Source organism: Procambarus clarkii, chromosome 46, assembly GCF_040958095.1.
Source record: "Procambarus clarkii isolate CNS0578487 chromosome 46, FALCON_Pclarkii_2.0, whole genome shotgun sequence".
In the NCBI taxonomy this organism is placed as follows: Eukaryota; Metazoa; Arthropoda; class Malacostraca; order Decapoda; family Cambaridae; genus Procambarus; species Procambarus clarkii.
In genome coordinates, this window is record NC_091195.1 from 29,417,335 (window position 1) to 29,432,851 (window position 15,517).

At 39.9% G+C, this 15,517-nt stretch overlaps 1 protein-coding gene across 4 annotated transcripts in view; it reads right to left on the reverse strand.

The window, feature by feature from the left end:
* LOC138349731 (uncharacterized) overlaps positions 1-15,517 on the reverse strand; it is a 66,604-nt gene that overhangs the window by 49,107 nt on the left and 1,980 nt on the right. For all 4 annotated transcript variants that reach the window (XM_069301887.1, XM_069301886.1, XM_069301889.1 and 1 more), the window contains exon 2: positions 3,533-6,587. In XM_069301887.1, coding sequence (XP_069157988.1) covers positions 3,533-6,062 — 2,530 coding nt within the window. In that variant the 5' untranslated portion in view covers positions 6,063-6,587. The remainder of the gene's footprint in view (positions 1-3,532; positions 6,588-15,517) is intronic.

A 15,517-nucleotide genomic window follows, 5' to 3' on the forward strand; every position in this document is an offset into this window, starting at 1 on the left:
ATTGACTTATTAAATATGTGCATAGGTGACATACTTAACATAATAGATACCCTTAAAAAGATTCATAGAAAACACCGACCTTACCTAACCTTGTTAGTATGTTAAGATAAGCATCTTATAGCTTCCTAATTACAATTATTACCTAACCTATAATAGGTATAGGTTAAGTAATAATTGTAATTACGAAGCAATAAGATGCTTATCTTAAGATACTAACAAGGTTAGGTAAGGTCGGTGTTTTCTATGAATCTTTTTAAGGGTATCTATTATGTTTAGTATATCACCTATGCACGTAGTTAATAAGTCAATATTGACTTTACGAATTTGCGAGAACGGGTTGTAAAATGCTACCCCACATTTTTTTTGTTAACTCGATCTATTATATCCTACTATCTCAATATTTTCTGTTAAACTACTTCCATTCTCACCATCACCTTCTCCCTATGCTTACCCTTCTTCTCCTCCTCCTCCTCCTCCTCCTCCTTCTCTTTCAACTAAGTTCTATATCTTTCTTCACTGATAAATGCTTTCTCCCATTTTTTGATAACTCTGTCTCACTATGTTCTGTTAAATCTTTTCATTCTCACAACCTATTATATATATCTTCTTCTTCTATCCAGTCTCTCTCTTTATTCTACCATCCTTTATCTTCTCCTAAAAACACGTCCACTCCCAAAATACAACTGCCTCTCTCTGACAAAATGACTGGGGGAGGAGCTTAAAAACTTTATGACCCTTTCATCCAAACAGGGAACACTTTGGTCTTCTAACTCCTCCCTCACCGCCATCTACCAATCACAGACTCAGTTAACATCTTCCAACAAGAAAAAACTCGCTACGTTCGCACAACTTTCACACAACCATACAGACCTCACTCGAACACTACTTTTGCGATAATTATCGTACACCTGGCAACACATCCCGCCTCTCCACTATATATTGTCCTAATCATTCCCGCAACGTTATTACAACATTCGACGTGTCTGAAACCGCTGCATCTCAAAATGCTGCGGACGGTCTACGTCATAAATTACCCTACTTGTCTCACCCAGCACACACCTTCCCCATCTCACCCAGCACACACCTTCCCCATCTCACCCAGCACACACCTTCCCCATCTCACCCAGCACACACCTTCCTCGTCTCACTCAGCACACACCTTCCTCGTCTCACCCAGCACACACCTTCCTCGTCTCACTCAGCACACACCTTCCTTGTCTCACCAAGCACACACCTTCCTTGTCTCACTCAGCACACACCTTCTTTGTCTCACCCAGCACACACCTTCCTTGTCTCACCCAGCACACACATTCCCCGTCTCACTCAGCACACACCTTCCTTGTCTCACCCAGCACACACGTTCCCCGTCTCACCCAGCACACACCTTCCTCATCTCACTCAGCACACATCTTCCTCATCTCACCCAGCACACACGTTCCCCGTCTCACCCAGCACACACCTTCCCCATCCCAGCATTCGTCTGGTCGTCTGTCTTACTCTCTCCAAAACATTCTTGTTCACCCCATCTCTTATCCATCTCAACTTTTTTCCTTCCCTCTCAATTTTGTCCCTTCCCTCCCATCCCTTGTCCTTCCTTTCGTCCTGTATTGCTCCTATTCTCTCTCCTTCCCATCATTTCTCCCTCCTTTCCATTCATTCGGCCTCCCACCATCCCATTCCTCTTCCCTCCCTCCTATGCTTCCTCTTTCCAATTATCCCTCTCCTCCTTTCTCCATCACCCCATACTCACTTCCATTCTCTCTACCTCCTTCTCTTCTATTTTCTTTCACTTCCTCCTTCCGTTCTTTCAGAACATTCAATATATATCCCAGGAAACACAAAATGTAATCAAAACTGTTTAAAGCACTCTAAGGACAATCAATCCTACATTTCAGGACCCAGATTCACGAAGCAGTTACGCAAGCACTTACGAACCTGTACATCTTTTCCCAATCTTTGGTGGCTTTGCTTACAATTGTTAAACAGTTAATGAGCTCCGAAGCACCAGGAGGCTGTTTATAACAATAACAACAGTTGATTGACAAGTTTTCATGCTTGTAAACTGTTTAATAAATGTAACCAAAGCCGTAAAAGGTTGAGGACAGATGCGCACGTTCGTAAGTACTTGAGCAACTGCTTAGTGAATCTGGGTCCTGATTTCTTAGGAGTTGTTAATTATCACAATAGAACCCAATCTTTATTAAAGATAAGCATGTTCACGACCCTGATCCTCCTATGATCCTCCCCATAAAATTCAATTTCACCTAAGAGTGATGTGTAAAGCCAACTCCAACCATCTGGCTTTCAACCTCCGACGGACGGACAGACAGCAAATCATTTTATATGCTAAATGGATATGCAGGCAGCCTTCGGATGTATTAATTTTTGAGCCACGTATTATTTTACAGCCTTTTATTGTTACGTTTTTCTCTCTTCCATATGTTTATGGATGATTGAATTATTGGTTAAATGTCTGAAATATATGAGTTTTAAAAGCAAATAGCACCTTTGAAATTGCAGAATTTGCTGTTTAATCTGCCATTTCATTAGATACTATACCAATATGATTATGTATACAGTAAAATTACACTTGTTTATATTTAATAAAAATGTGAAGCAGTCCATCTATTTCTATAAAATATGATGTATTCTTGTCAATCTGAATGAGGTTCCTCACTCAATTTTCACACACAAAGTATTTGGGGTAAGGAAGTAACATAGCAGTCAGGACCTATGGAAGGGAGACGAGGGGGGGGAGAGACCCGGGTGCAGCCGTACCCATTATTGAATTTGATTTATTTAGCCAAAGTAATATAATTGTCTAATATAATATTGTTTCAATAATATAAATTTATATAAGAGCATATCAAATTTCATATATCAGTAAAAATTATAATTAAACTGCAAGTAAGAGTTGCAAGAAAACAGGAATGCATACTGTAGTGTTCCAAAAGAACTTGAGGGATGAAGAATTTGACGAATCAAATCAAGGCTTTCCAAAATTGTATGATTCAGACTTTACACTTTGGTACCATTAAAAAATTTTTAAAAGAGGGATGCTAGTATTTTAACACTAAAATGTTATGAAGTCAGAAACCATGCAGTTAATCTTGTTGAGGAAGAGGTATCTAGATTCAGTGTGCCGCATCAAACACTATTAAAATGAAATCTATGTTGTGCAAAATAATGTTAATTTTATCTCTATAATGGTGTCGGTTTTCTATATTATTATTAGCATAAGATGATTCAATGTCAATAAAAGAGGAAAATAAATGAGGCAAGAGGTAATAGCATTAAAAGTTGAAGATCAGAACAACTTCGTTACAAAATGTAGAAATATGTATAACAATACATTTAGGAAGAGATGCTTAGAAAGCTTATAATTTCTGGATGTTTTTGCCATTTCAGTGTTTATTTTATCTATAAATAACATATGTATTGTCAAACACATTAAAACTGATGCTTAAACATCTTATTGATTATTTTTTACAGCTTACTAATAAACTATAAGGATAAAAATAATAATATTTACTTAGTTCAGTGACACGGCAAAGGAGTGGCAGGTGATGTGTGAGGACGGGCAGTTGCTGCAGTGTGAGGCGCAGGGCGAGGCTCCGGAGGGTGGGAGGCAAGTGGGGTATGGCTGCCTCAGACAATCGACCCACAAACTTCTCTAAGGTACACCTACTGCCAGGAGCTGTCAATGTTTCTAAGTATATATTTGAAAGATCGTCATCGTCATTTCTGCAATAGTAGTGACCATAGAGAAGCACGTTTACAGTAATCGGTAGTGTCATCAGAACTCTCAATGCTGGCATTAGTTGGTTTGGTTGTAGTCTACTTTCGATCTCCAGCACGATTTCGCTATCAGGTATCACTCTCTTGAGAACAAGCGGGAGAACGGCACATGAATCAACACACTTTATCTTCCAACAATTCCAATCTTGCAACCTCTTACACACAGCATTGATAATGTGCTCGTTGCTGTGGGACTCGACTATGTGTTTTAAAAGGTTATCCACTTCAGGATCATTACACCACACAAGGTCAATAATCCAAGAAGCGAAATTTTGTTCCAATTCACGAACGTTCAGCACACAGGTAGTACTGAGCAAGATGTTCTGGTATCTGGATGTATCAACCACATTTTGTCCCTCCAGCAGTACTTTGTGCACGAGGTTGGTGTTTCCCTGGTCGCCGAGCTCTTCCTCTGACATCAGCTGAGTGACCAGCCTCCTACCAGCACAATGTTCCTGGTACCTGGTGTGAAAATAGCCAAACACCCACACCACACTGAGGCCCCGACGGTAGCTGGTTCTTGTGAAATAGTTGGACAAGACCTCCTCCTGCGGCAGTCCCAGAGTGTCACACTTCTCCCTAATCTCCGCTTCCGTCTCCGGCCAAAGGTCGTACTCCTGCCTCTTGATCCCTCTTAAACTAACCTCCTCAAAGAACAGCATCAAATTTTCATATTCGACGCTAAAGTCATTCATCTGTTGGGTTCTAAGTATAGATTCCAACAGCTTCCTGTTGTTTAAGCTGACAATCCTCTCATAGACTTGAGTGATTGTGTTGAGATTGTTAAATTCTCCTGGGGCCTCGATGCACAGCAGCACCAACAAGGTCAAGGTGAGTGGAGTGTTGAGGTATTCACTCACCTGCTCCAGCCACTGGGTAAACCTCTCTCTGATGACACTTCGTTGGTTCTCTTCCTGCACTAGACTGTTGATGATTCTCTCGGCAAACTCATTGCGACGTTCTGGAGTGATGCCCAAGACGAGGATGTTGCAGCGAGGTCTGGTGTGTGGGACAAGCTGTGACAGGTGTTGGTCCCACCCCGGCCGTGTGGTTATCACCAACCTCACATCCTTGCCAGGCAGGTCCAACAGCTCCTTCACCAGCCCTTCTGAATGGTCGTTAACCTCGTCGTAGCCGTCAATCAGGACTAATATATTTAAGCTCAAGATTATCTCTTTAAACAGCTCGAAGTCAACATCAATATCACAAAGTGTTTGAGGCAGCCACTGGCGGAGGAGATCATCGAAGGTATTAAGATGTGTGTCCCTGCACTGTACATAGAAAACAAGGTCCACAGTGTCTAGGTGACGTATGGCAGCAGGGTCCTCTACCCACTTCTTGAGGATGAGCTTGAGTAAAGTTGTCTTCCCCATACCACCTTCCCCCGTCAGGAGGACACACTGAGGCACTCTTCCGTCCTCTCGTCTCATATTCAAGATGTCTTCATAGTTTATATCCTGGCCCTTAGCCATGGGGTAGTGTCTTGCCCCTATGACGGGATCTTCAGATTGTCGCAGTCTTATGAAAGTTAAATTTTGATGGTAGTTAATGTTGGGGATGAACCAGTGTGAGGGAGCGATCTTATGCTCCTTGTACCAGGTTGTTAGCTCCTTCTTGCTTTTCACATTAATATGTTCTGTGATTGGGCCTTTTATCTCATTTAGCTCCTGGAGAAGCTGAGATATGAGCGCAACATCTGAAGGATCCAAAGACTCTCTGATTTTTGCACTTAGTCCACTAATATAATTTGTGAATATCTGATATCGATCGCCCACATTGAGTCTTCTGCACCGAGACCTAGCCTTCAGCAACATTTCCCACACTATGTCACTGAGCTTCGTTAATTTATCATCGAGGTCTTGCTGTGTCGTTATGGTCATACTTTCGTGTATTACCTCATTTCTGATTGTCTTGAGCTTGTAGAGGAGGTGCTCGAGTGATGGTTCCAGAGCCCCTGGAGGAGTCCACCATGTGGGGTCGTTATCTGGAGCCAGGTTACATACACGTTGTAGAAGTTTATACAAGAGGGTGATATCAAAATTATCTGCACAGGAGTGGGTCTCAAGTATATCCTGTTCAGGAGGATGTAAAGACCTCTTGAGCCTTCGATTAGCATTACCATCCTGAGCTGGGGGTAGTATTGGATAGTTCCCTGTATATAAGCAATTGAACACAGCCGCTATTTCATCTCTTGCTGCCTTAGTCACAGCAAGGTAGTACCTATATCTGTAGAAGTCTCTCTCAGTGATTACTGGGTGCTGCATCCTGGCAGACGATGTGAAGGAGGTGGCTTTATGACTCGTGCCTCACACAACTTTACTAGACATTCCTAGCAACACTAAGTGTTTCATGGCTATATAGTCTTAATTTCTTGGCGCTTTCTACTGAGAGTTCCCTTCCTTCAGTGTTTCATGCTGGTTATGGTTATTGTGTGAAGATTACATGAACTGAGATCAATGTTGTTCATGTGATATATAAACGGGTCAAAATTTTCAAATAAGAATGTACTCATAAACTAAAAGGAATCAAAGTTTTCACAGGTTTGTAACATTCGAAACATTCTATGAACACAAATCATAATTGAGACAGGACTTTTCTCCCTGTTCTGTATACCGACTTTATATATTATTAATTTTTCTTTTCATTTTAAATTTCAATGTGTAAATTTGATGTTATATCAATGTTAAATTTCGTTTGATAAAATAATTGTCAGGATGAACAGTTGCTTTCAATTAGTTATATAAAAAGTTTCTCTAAATGGTCTTTTTATCTTCAATTTTTGGTTTTATCTGGAATGACAAAATATTATATATCAGAAAAAGGAAAACAGATTAATGGTGAATATTAAATACTTAAACATTATATTTTAAGGTTAGGCAAATAATAAATATATTGAAACCAGGAATTCTGTTCCTATTTTCCTCCTTTTAAAAATCAAGAATTGAATGTGGTAAATGCCATTTTGTGGTGTGACCATGAGCAGTTATTCGTTACTTGACACAAGATAAAATCCCAGGAAACAATTTTTGGTTGCCACAACCAGTTTGGTGTGGTTGGTAAAGATGGGAGAGGGGCATAATGATGATGGGGCTTATGATGATGGAGGATGATGTGCATAGTTGGTTGTGATGGTGAGTGTAGATGATTGTGGTGGTGAGTGCAGACGGTGGTGGTGGTGAGTGTAAAAGATTGTGGTAGGGAGTGTAGACGGTGGTTGCACCAAACATTTTCTCGTTTTCAACCGTTTTCAAAACAATATTTTATTGTTTTATTCACGTTTTAAATTACACATTACACGTGTGTTTTGAATATTTGTAAGAACGATTATAAAACATGAGGTCATAACGTTTTAATAAACTGTTTTTAAGTTACGATATAACGTTTTAGAGGTAAAGTTTTTAAAACGTTAATTCTAATTATTAATTATTGGAATTACTAGGTATATATATATATCTTTATTGCATTTAAAAAGATAGAGACAGACAGGGAGAAAAGAAGAGACATTCGGAGACATACAGAAAGCGAGAGTTTGATATGTTTGGGTGTGTGTTTGGCATGTTTGTGTGTGGTATGTGTGTTTGTTGTGTTTTTGTCTGTGTTGGTTTTTTTCGCGTGTGGTATGTTTGTGTGTGTTTGGTGTGTGTGTGTGTTTGTTATGTGTGTATGTCTTTGGTATGTGTTTGTGTGTGTGTGGTGTGTGGTGTGTGTTTGGCGAGTGTGTGTGTGTGTCGTGTGTGGTGTGTGTTTGGCGAGTGTGTGTGTGTGTGTGTGTAATTACCTAAGTGTAGTTACAGGATGAGAGCTACGCTCGTGGTGTCCCGTCTTCCCAGCACTCTTTGTCATATAACGCTTTGAAACTACTGACGGTCTTGGCCTCCACCACCTTCTCACTTAACTTGTTCCAACCGTCTACCACTCTGTTTGCGAAAGTGAATTTTCTTATATTTCTTCGGCATCTGTGTTTAGCTAGTTTATATCTATGACCTCTTGTTCTTAAAGTTCCAGGTCTCAGGAAATCTTCCCTGTCGATTTTATCAATTCTTGTTACTATTTTGTATGTAGTGATCATATCACCTCTTTTTCTTCTGTCTTCCAGTTTTAGCATATTTAATGCCTCTAACCTCTCCTCGTAGCTCTTGCCCTTCAGTTCTGGGAGCCACTTAGCAGCATGTCTTTGCACCTTTTCCAGTTTGTTGATGTGCTTCTTAAGATATGGGCACCACACAACCGCTGCATATTCTAGCTTTGGCCTAACAAAAGTCGTGAACAGTTTCTTTAGTATATCGCCATCCATGTATTTAAAAGCAATTCGGAAGTTAGAAAGCGTGGCATAAGCTCCTCGCACAGTATTCTTTATGTGGTCCTCAGGTGATAGTTTTCTATCTAGAACCACCCCTAGATCTCTTTCTTTATCAGAATTCTTTAAAGATTTCTCACATAATATATAGGTTGTGTGGGATCTATGTTCTCCTATTCCACATTGCATAACATGGCATTTATTAACATTAAATTCCATTTGCCAAGTGGTGCTCCATATACTTATTTTGTCCAGGTCATCTTGAAGGGCATGACAATCATCTAAGTTTCTTATCCTTCCTATTATCTTAGCATCATCAGCAAACATGTTCATATAATTCTGTATACCAATTGGTAGATCATTTATGTAGACAATAAACATCACTGGTGCAAGAACTGAACCCTGTGGTACTCCACTTGTGACTTTTCTCCAGTCCGATACATTGCCTCTGATCACTGCCCTCATTTTTCTATCAGTCAGAAAATTTTTCATCCATGTTAGAAGCTTACCTGTCACCCCTCCAATATTTTCCTGTTTCCAGAACAACCTCTTATGTGGAACTCTGTCGAAAGCCTTTTTTAGGTCCAGATAGATGCAGTCAACCCAACCATCTCTTTCCTGTAATATCTCTGTTGCTCGATCATAGAAATTGAGTAAATTCGATACACAGGATCTTCCAGATCGAAAACCATACTGTCTGTCTGATACTAATTCATTTCTCTACAGGTGTTCTACCCATTTAGTTTTAATTATTTTTTTCCAATATTTTGACTATAACACTTGTCAATGATACCGGTCTATAATTAAGGGGGTCTTCCCTGCTTCCACTTTTGTAGATTGGAACTATGTTAGCCTTTTTCCACACATCAGCTACAACTCCTGTATACAGGGATGCCTGAAAAATCAGTTGAAGAGGAATGCTGAGCTCAGGTGCACATTCTCTCAGAACCCATGGTGAAACTCCATCTGGACCAACTGCCTTGTTCTTATTTAGCTTCTTGAGCATTTTTTCCACTTCGTCTCTAGACACCTCTATGTGCTCTATGTTGTTCTCTGGAATTCTTATTGTATCTGGTTCCCTGAAGATTTCATTTTGTACAAACAGACTTTGGAACTTTTCGCTTAATGTTTCACACATTTCCTTTTCATTTTCCGTGAATCTATTTCCCATTTTCAACCTCTGTATATCATCCTTTACCTGCAATTTGTTGTTTATGAATTTATAGAATAGACCTGGTTCTGTTTTACATTTGTCTGCAATCCCTTTTTCAAAATTTCTTTCTGCCTCTCTCCTCACTGCCGTGTAGTTGTTTCTCGCATCTTTGTATCGCTGGTATGTTTGGGGGTTTGGCCTCTTCCTGTATTGATTCCATTTTTGTGTCTTTTGGTCTCTGGCCCTCTCGCACTTTCTGTTGAACCAATCCTGTTTCCTAGTTCTGCTTTTCTGTTTTGGTATAAATTTTTTTGTGCCTTTATCATATATTTCACAAAACTTGACATACATCTCATTCACTTCCTTGCCTAGCAACAAGTCTGTCCAATTATACCCACTAAAAAAAATTCTAAGGTTGCCATAATGTCCTCTCCTATAGTCAGGTTTTTCAATTGCATCAACCTTCATATTTTCTTCCAGATTATAACGCATTGCATACTTTATTCCCCAAAAAGACATGGTCACTTTTACCCAAGGGAGGAAGGTACTGAATGTCAAATATTTCTTCCTCCTTCCTGGTAAATATCAAATCTAGCATGGAGGGAACGTCCCCTTCCCTCATACTCGTAGCTTGTTTAACATGTTGATACAAGAATGTTTCCAGGATGAGGTCTACAAATTTACAGGTCCAGAAATCTTCTGTTTTAGCTTCATATGCTTCCCAGTCTATGGATTTCAAGTTGAAGTCGCCGACTATCAACAGTCGTGATGTATCGTTATCCGCTCTTGCTATAATCTCTCTCATTATTGTTATAAGACCTTCTCTTTTACTATCTAGCTTCTCCTTTGACCATGTGCTGCTTAACGGTGGACTATATGCATTTATGGTCATTAGTTTACCATCCTCATGGCAGATCTCTAGTGGTATTATGTCAATTTCTTGTGGATTGGCAGTCATTATTTCATTCACCTTTAGGTGTTCTTTCACCAGCACAGCAACGCCACCGCCTTTCTTAATTTTTCTGTCCCGTCTCCAAATTGAGTAGCCCCTTGGGAATATGACTTCATTTAAAATAACATCTTCAAGTTTTGTCTCCGTGAGTGCAACAATGTCTGGTGTCTGCAGCTGTATTACATCACTTAACTCTAGTATCTTCGATCTTACTCCATCTATGTTGGTGTATGCAATCTTCAGGAACTTGTTCCCCCTCTTCTTATTCTTCACTCCCCCTCTCTCTAATGATTTAGTTGGTTTGCCTTTATGTACCACTTTACTGGTCTGCCTACCCCTATCACTTTGTAGAAAAAAGAATTTATTTCTTCTTCATTCCTGCTCTCATTTAAACGTTTTGCCTCGGCGAGGTTCAGTTTCAGCTTCTCTCTATCTTCTTTTGAAAGATCTCGTCTTAACGACCACACTTTCCCGTCCTCATCACTTTGTAATTTTCTAGCATTCCTTAGTACTTCTTCCATCTGTTTGGCACCATTTAGAGTGATCCTCAAAGGTCGATCTTTCCCTTTTACGTACCTGCCTATTCTCCTGTAGTCGCACACATTCTCTATGGTTGTAAGACCTTCCACGAGGCCAACAATTTTATCTACTACTTTTGTTTCTTCTACAGCTCTTTCTGACCTAGATGTTATATCCTTTTCTTTGCAGCCAAAAATGATCAGGGACTTACTCCGATCAACTGTGTTTTGCACCAACTTCGGGTTAGATGCCAATTCTATTCTCACTTCCAGCATAATGTTTGCTTTATTTTGGTTGCTGCAGTGTTTGACTTCCTTTACTACTTCTTCAATTTTTTCCTTCTCCTTGGCCACTTGTGCATAAGTGAGTTGCATATCTTTCTTGCACTGTTCTATTCCCTGTGTAACTTCCTCCATCTGTGCTGACAAAAGCTGTTTCTCCTGTTGAATTTCCTTACCTAACCTATTGTAGTCATTTATGTTTAAATTTACTTTAACTTCTTCCAAAGCTATTTTTAAGAGTCTATTTTCTTCTTCCATGGTTTTTCAATTTGTTTCCAATTGAATCTTATCCGTGCACAAGTCTTTCACTACACCCTCAAGACATACAACTTTGCTATTTAAATGGTCATTACTTTCTTTCAATTTACTAATTATTTCTACATGAGAGATCACTATAGTATCTAATTTTACCAACTTGTTGTATAGACTGGTTATATCAATGCTTCCTTCACTGAATCCAGCAAAATCAAGCTCTGTTTTGTATTTCCTCTTGCCGGCAGCCATCTTGAATGTTCCTCTCTGCACTGGAAACACTAGGGCAACTTTTTCTCATCCAACTTTCACTTCCCTTAGCACATTCCTTTTATCACACATATTTTTCAAATGCACTATACCTTTATGTTCTCTGGGACACCACTCACTATCATCATCCTGTACTACAATACTTAGAATTGTTGAAATATGCTGGAGCTCCTCTTGTCTGCCTCTTGGGAAAGAACTTGGGATAGAACCAATTGTGTGTGTGTGTGTGTGTGTATGTGTGTGTGTGTGTGTGTGTGTGTGTGTGTGTGTGTGTGTGTGTGTGTGTGTGTGTGTGTGTGTGTGTGTACTCACCTAGTTGTGTTTGCGGGGGTTGAGCTTTGGCTCTTTGATCCCGCCTCTCAACTGTCAATCAACTGGTGTACAGATTCCTGAGCCTACTGGGCTCTATCATATCTACATTTAAAACTGTGTATGGAGTCAGCCTCCACCACATCACTGCCTAATGCATTCCATCCGTTAACTACTCTGACACTGAAAAAGTTCCTTCTAACGTCTCTGTGGCTCATGTAGGTACTCAGTTTCCACCTGTGTCCCCTTGTTCGCGTCCCACCAGTGTTGAATAGTTTATCCTTGTTTACCCGGTCGATTCCTCTGAGGTTTTTGTAGGTTATGATCATGTCTCCCCTTACTCTTCTGTCTTCCAGTGTCGTAAGGTGCACTTCCCGCAGCCTTTCCTCGTAACTCATGCCTCTTAGTTCTAGGACTAGTCTAGTGGCATACCTTTGAACTTTTTCCAGCTTCGTCTTGTGCTTGACAAGGTACGGGCTCCATGCTGGCGCCGCATACTCCAGGATTGGTCTTACATATGTGGTGTACAAGATTCTGAATGATTCCTTACACAGGTTCCTGAACGCTGTTCTGATGTTAGCCAGCCTCGCATATGCCGCAGACGTTATTCTTTTTATGTGGGCTTCAGGAGACAGGTTTGGTGTGATATCAACTCCTAGATCTTTCTCTCTGTTCGTTTCATTAAGTACTTCATCTATTCTGTATCCTGTGTCTGGCCTCCTATTTCCACTGCCTAGTTTCATTACTTTGCATTTACTCGGGTTGAACTTCAACAGCCATTTGTTAGACCATTCACTCAGTCTGTCTAGGTCATCTTGTAGCCTTCTACTATAGTCCTCAGTTTCTCAAAACGAATTTTCTCAATCTTTCGTACATTTCTTTTCACTGTTGGAGGTAAATCAAAAATCAATTCTCCAAAATTCATTTTTATTTCTAGTCTGACGCGACACGAGCGCGTTTCGTAAAACTTATTACATTTTCAAAGACTTTAGTTTACAAATACACAACTGAATAGAACTTACGCATCTCCGATTTTATATCTACATTTGAGTGAGGTGGATGGGGTGAGGTGGCATTAATAGGGTATTAATTTCATCAACACAAGACAGAACAAGAGGTGACATTAATAGGGTATTAATTTCATCAACACAAGACAGAACACGAAACAATGGGTATTGAATAGAAGTGTTTGTAGAAAGCCTATTGGTCCATATTTCTTGATGCTTCTATATTGGAGCGGAGTCTTGAGGTGGGTAGAATATAGTTGTGCATTAGTTGGCTGTTGATTGCTGGTGTTGACTTCTTGATGTATACACATCATGTATATTAAGAGAGAGAGAGAGAGAGAGAGAGAGAGAGGGAGAGAGAGAGAGAGAAGAGAGAGAGAGAGAGAGAGAGAGAGAGAGAGAGAGAGAGAGAGAGAGAGAGAGAGAGAGAGAGAGAGAGAGAGAGAGAGAGAGAGAGAGAGAGAGAGAGAGAGAGAGAGAGGGAGAGAGAGAGAGAGAGAGAGAGAGAGAGAGAGAGAGAGAGAGAGAGAGAGAGAGAGAGAGAGAGAGAGAGAGAGAGAGAGAGAGAGAGAGAGAGAGAGAGAGAGAGAGAGAGAGAGAGAGAGAGAGAGAGAGAGAGAGAGAGAGAGAGAGAGAGAGACAGAGAGACAGACAGACAGACAGACAGACAGACAGACAGACAGACAGACAGACAGACAGACAGACAGACAGACAGACAGACAGACAGATAGACACAGACAGAATGGCAGAAGCGAGGAGAGGCAGAGACAGAGATAGAGACAGGCAGAAGGAAACAGAAAGACAAGGCGAGAGACAGAGAGATGGGTGAGCAGGAGACTGGACGAATGGCAGGAACCCAAACACCGCAGGAAGCTCTAGAGATCAGCCCCCAAAAAGCACAATCCCAAACCAGAAGATGTGAAAAGATTCTCAAGAAAATGAGGCAAACGAGATCACAGCATGCAAGAAAACTTGGGAAGCAGACCGAACCTGTCAGTCATTTAGAACCTCTTAGACTGTCTGATAGTTGTAAGGTTGGTATACAGCTATTAACTTTAACTCATGGGCTGCGTAATCAACTTGCATGACAAACCCCCGAAAAAAATCTGATTCATTTTCATTTCTATTATTGTTAAAAATAATATAAAATAATAGACTATCAAGGGAGCTTTTTGTGTGTGATTGTCAAGTCATCTGCTTCAACTGCCAAATGCCAATACATAAATTATCATACGATATATCGTTTACGGTCAATAACTCTTTAGCACAAACGTAGAGCCACCTCCCTTTTCCACTAATCTACATATTTTCATTATTTTCACTTCTTTACTCTCCTTTCGATAGCAGAGTAAATGATATAAACTGATGTGTAGTGAAAGTAATCAATGAAACTCATTGCTGCAAAGTGCCTATTCATTCATAATCTAACCCACAACTACTACATAAAGAATTGTGAAGTTGCCATTTTTCACGTTCCACGCAAGTGAGGGGTAAAGGAATACTTTAGTTTGATTGTCCCAGGTGTTTACCTTAAAATTCTGCGATATAATTTTCATGATGTCATTTGTCCAAGATAGGCGCCTTAAATTACATAAATATCTAGAATTAAATATATTACCTCTAAGAGTGCAAAAATGGAAGAAATGCATATAATCATTTTTATTCAGCATGACACATGGAATAAAATTACTGATTAGCAATTGCTTGATATATTTTACCATTTGTGAGTTATGAGCCATCAATGTTGTCATCATAAGTTGTCAACGTAGTTCGTGTTAACAACACGTATTTATTAAATATATATTTTTTCAAGGTAGTGATCAGCTGTGGATTTCCCTATTACAGTTGTCTTAAGTGTCATCATTCTCGAAGAGACCCAAGACAATATAGCACCGTAAGAGAGCAAATATTAGTGTAATATGAGCTTCAGCTTCTCACTTCACACATTTTCCTGTCAGGATTTGTGACATTTCTGTATTACCATATAAATCAGCTAAGGCCCATTCCAGTTCAGTGCCACCAACAACTTTACCTATTGCTCGTACCATTTCTATTACTGTATGCATTTCTCCAGGACTGAGTACCCAATTTTTAGAAAGGTCTTTTTTTTACCATTGCTAGATTATACAGTGGTTTATAAATATTATGGTGAGAAGTGACAACAGTTTTTTAATTTTAACTTACAATTGTGGTTGTTACTCGTTCCAGCTTTTTCATATATGTAATATGTATGGCAGTACATGTTGAAATGCTGTCTGTGAGAGAATGTACACATAGGCTCATTATCTGTATTGGCTTGTTCACCAGTGAATGATACACAGATTATGTAGGTACTAAAGCTGCACATTAGGGTATTTCTTCACCACATTCATCAGGATTCTAATTTTAATTTTCATCGGGTCTTTTTTCACAACATTAAGTTTAGCATTATCCATATTAAATCTTTGAGCCAGTTTGAATCTAAGAGTTACTTTTACTTAAACAGTTGGCTGAATTTTTGGCACACTTATATTTGCGGAATTGGAGATGCTACACTGAGAGAAAGTTCAGTGGGAAACGTCGAAATGTTCCCAAGTGAACTTCATGATGGTGGGTCTAACTGTATGAGTGACTCAGGAGTGTCAATCTCAACCTCTTCCTGGTGCACAACCATCACGGAACCATGGGGGAGTGCCCATG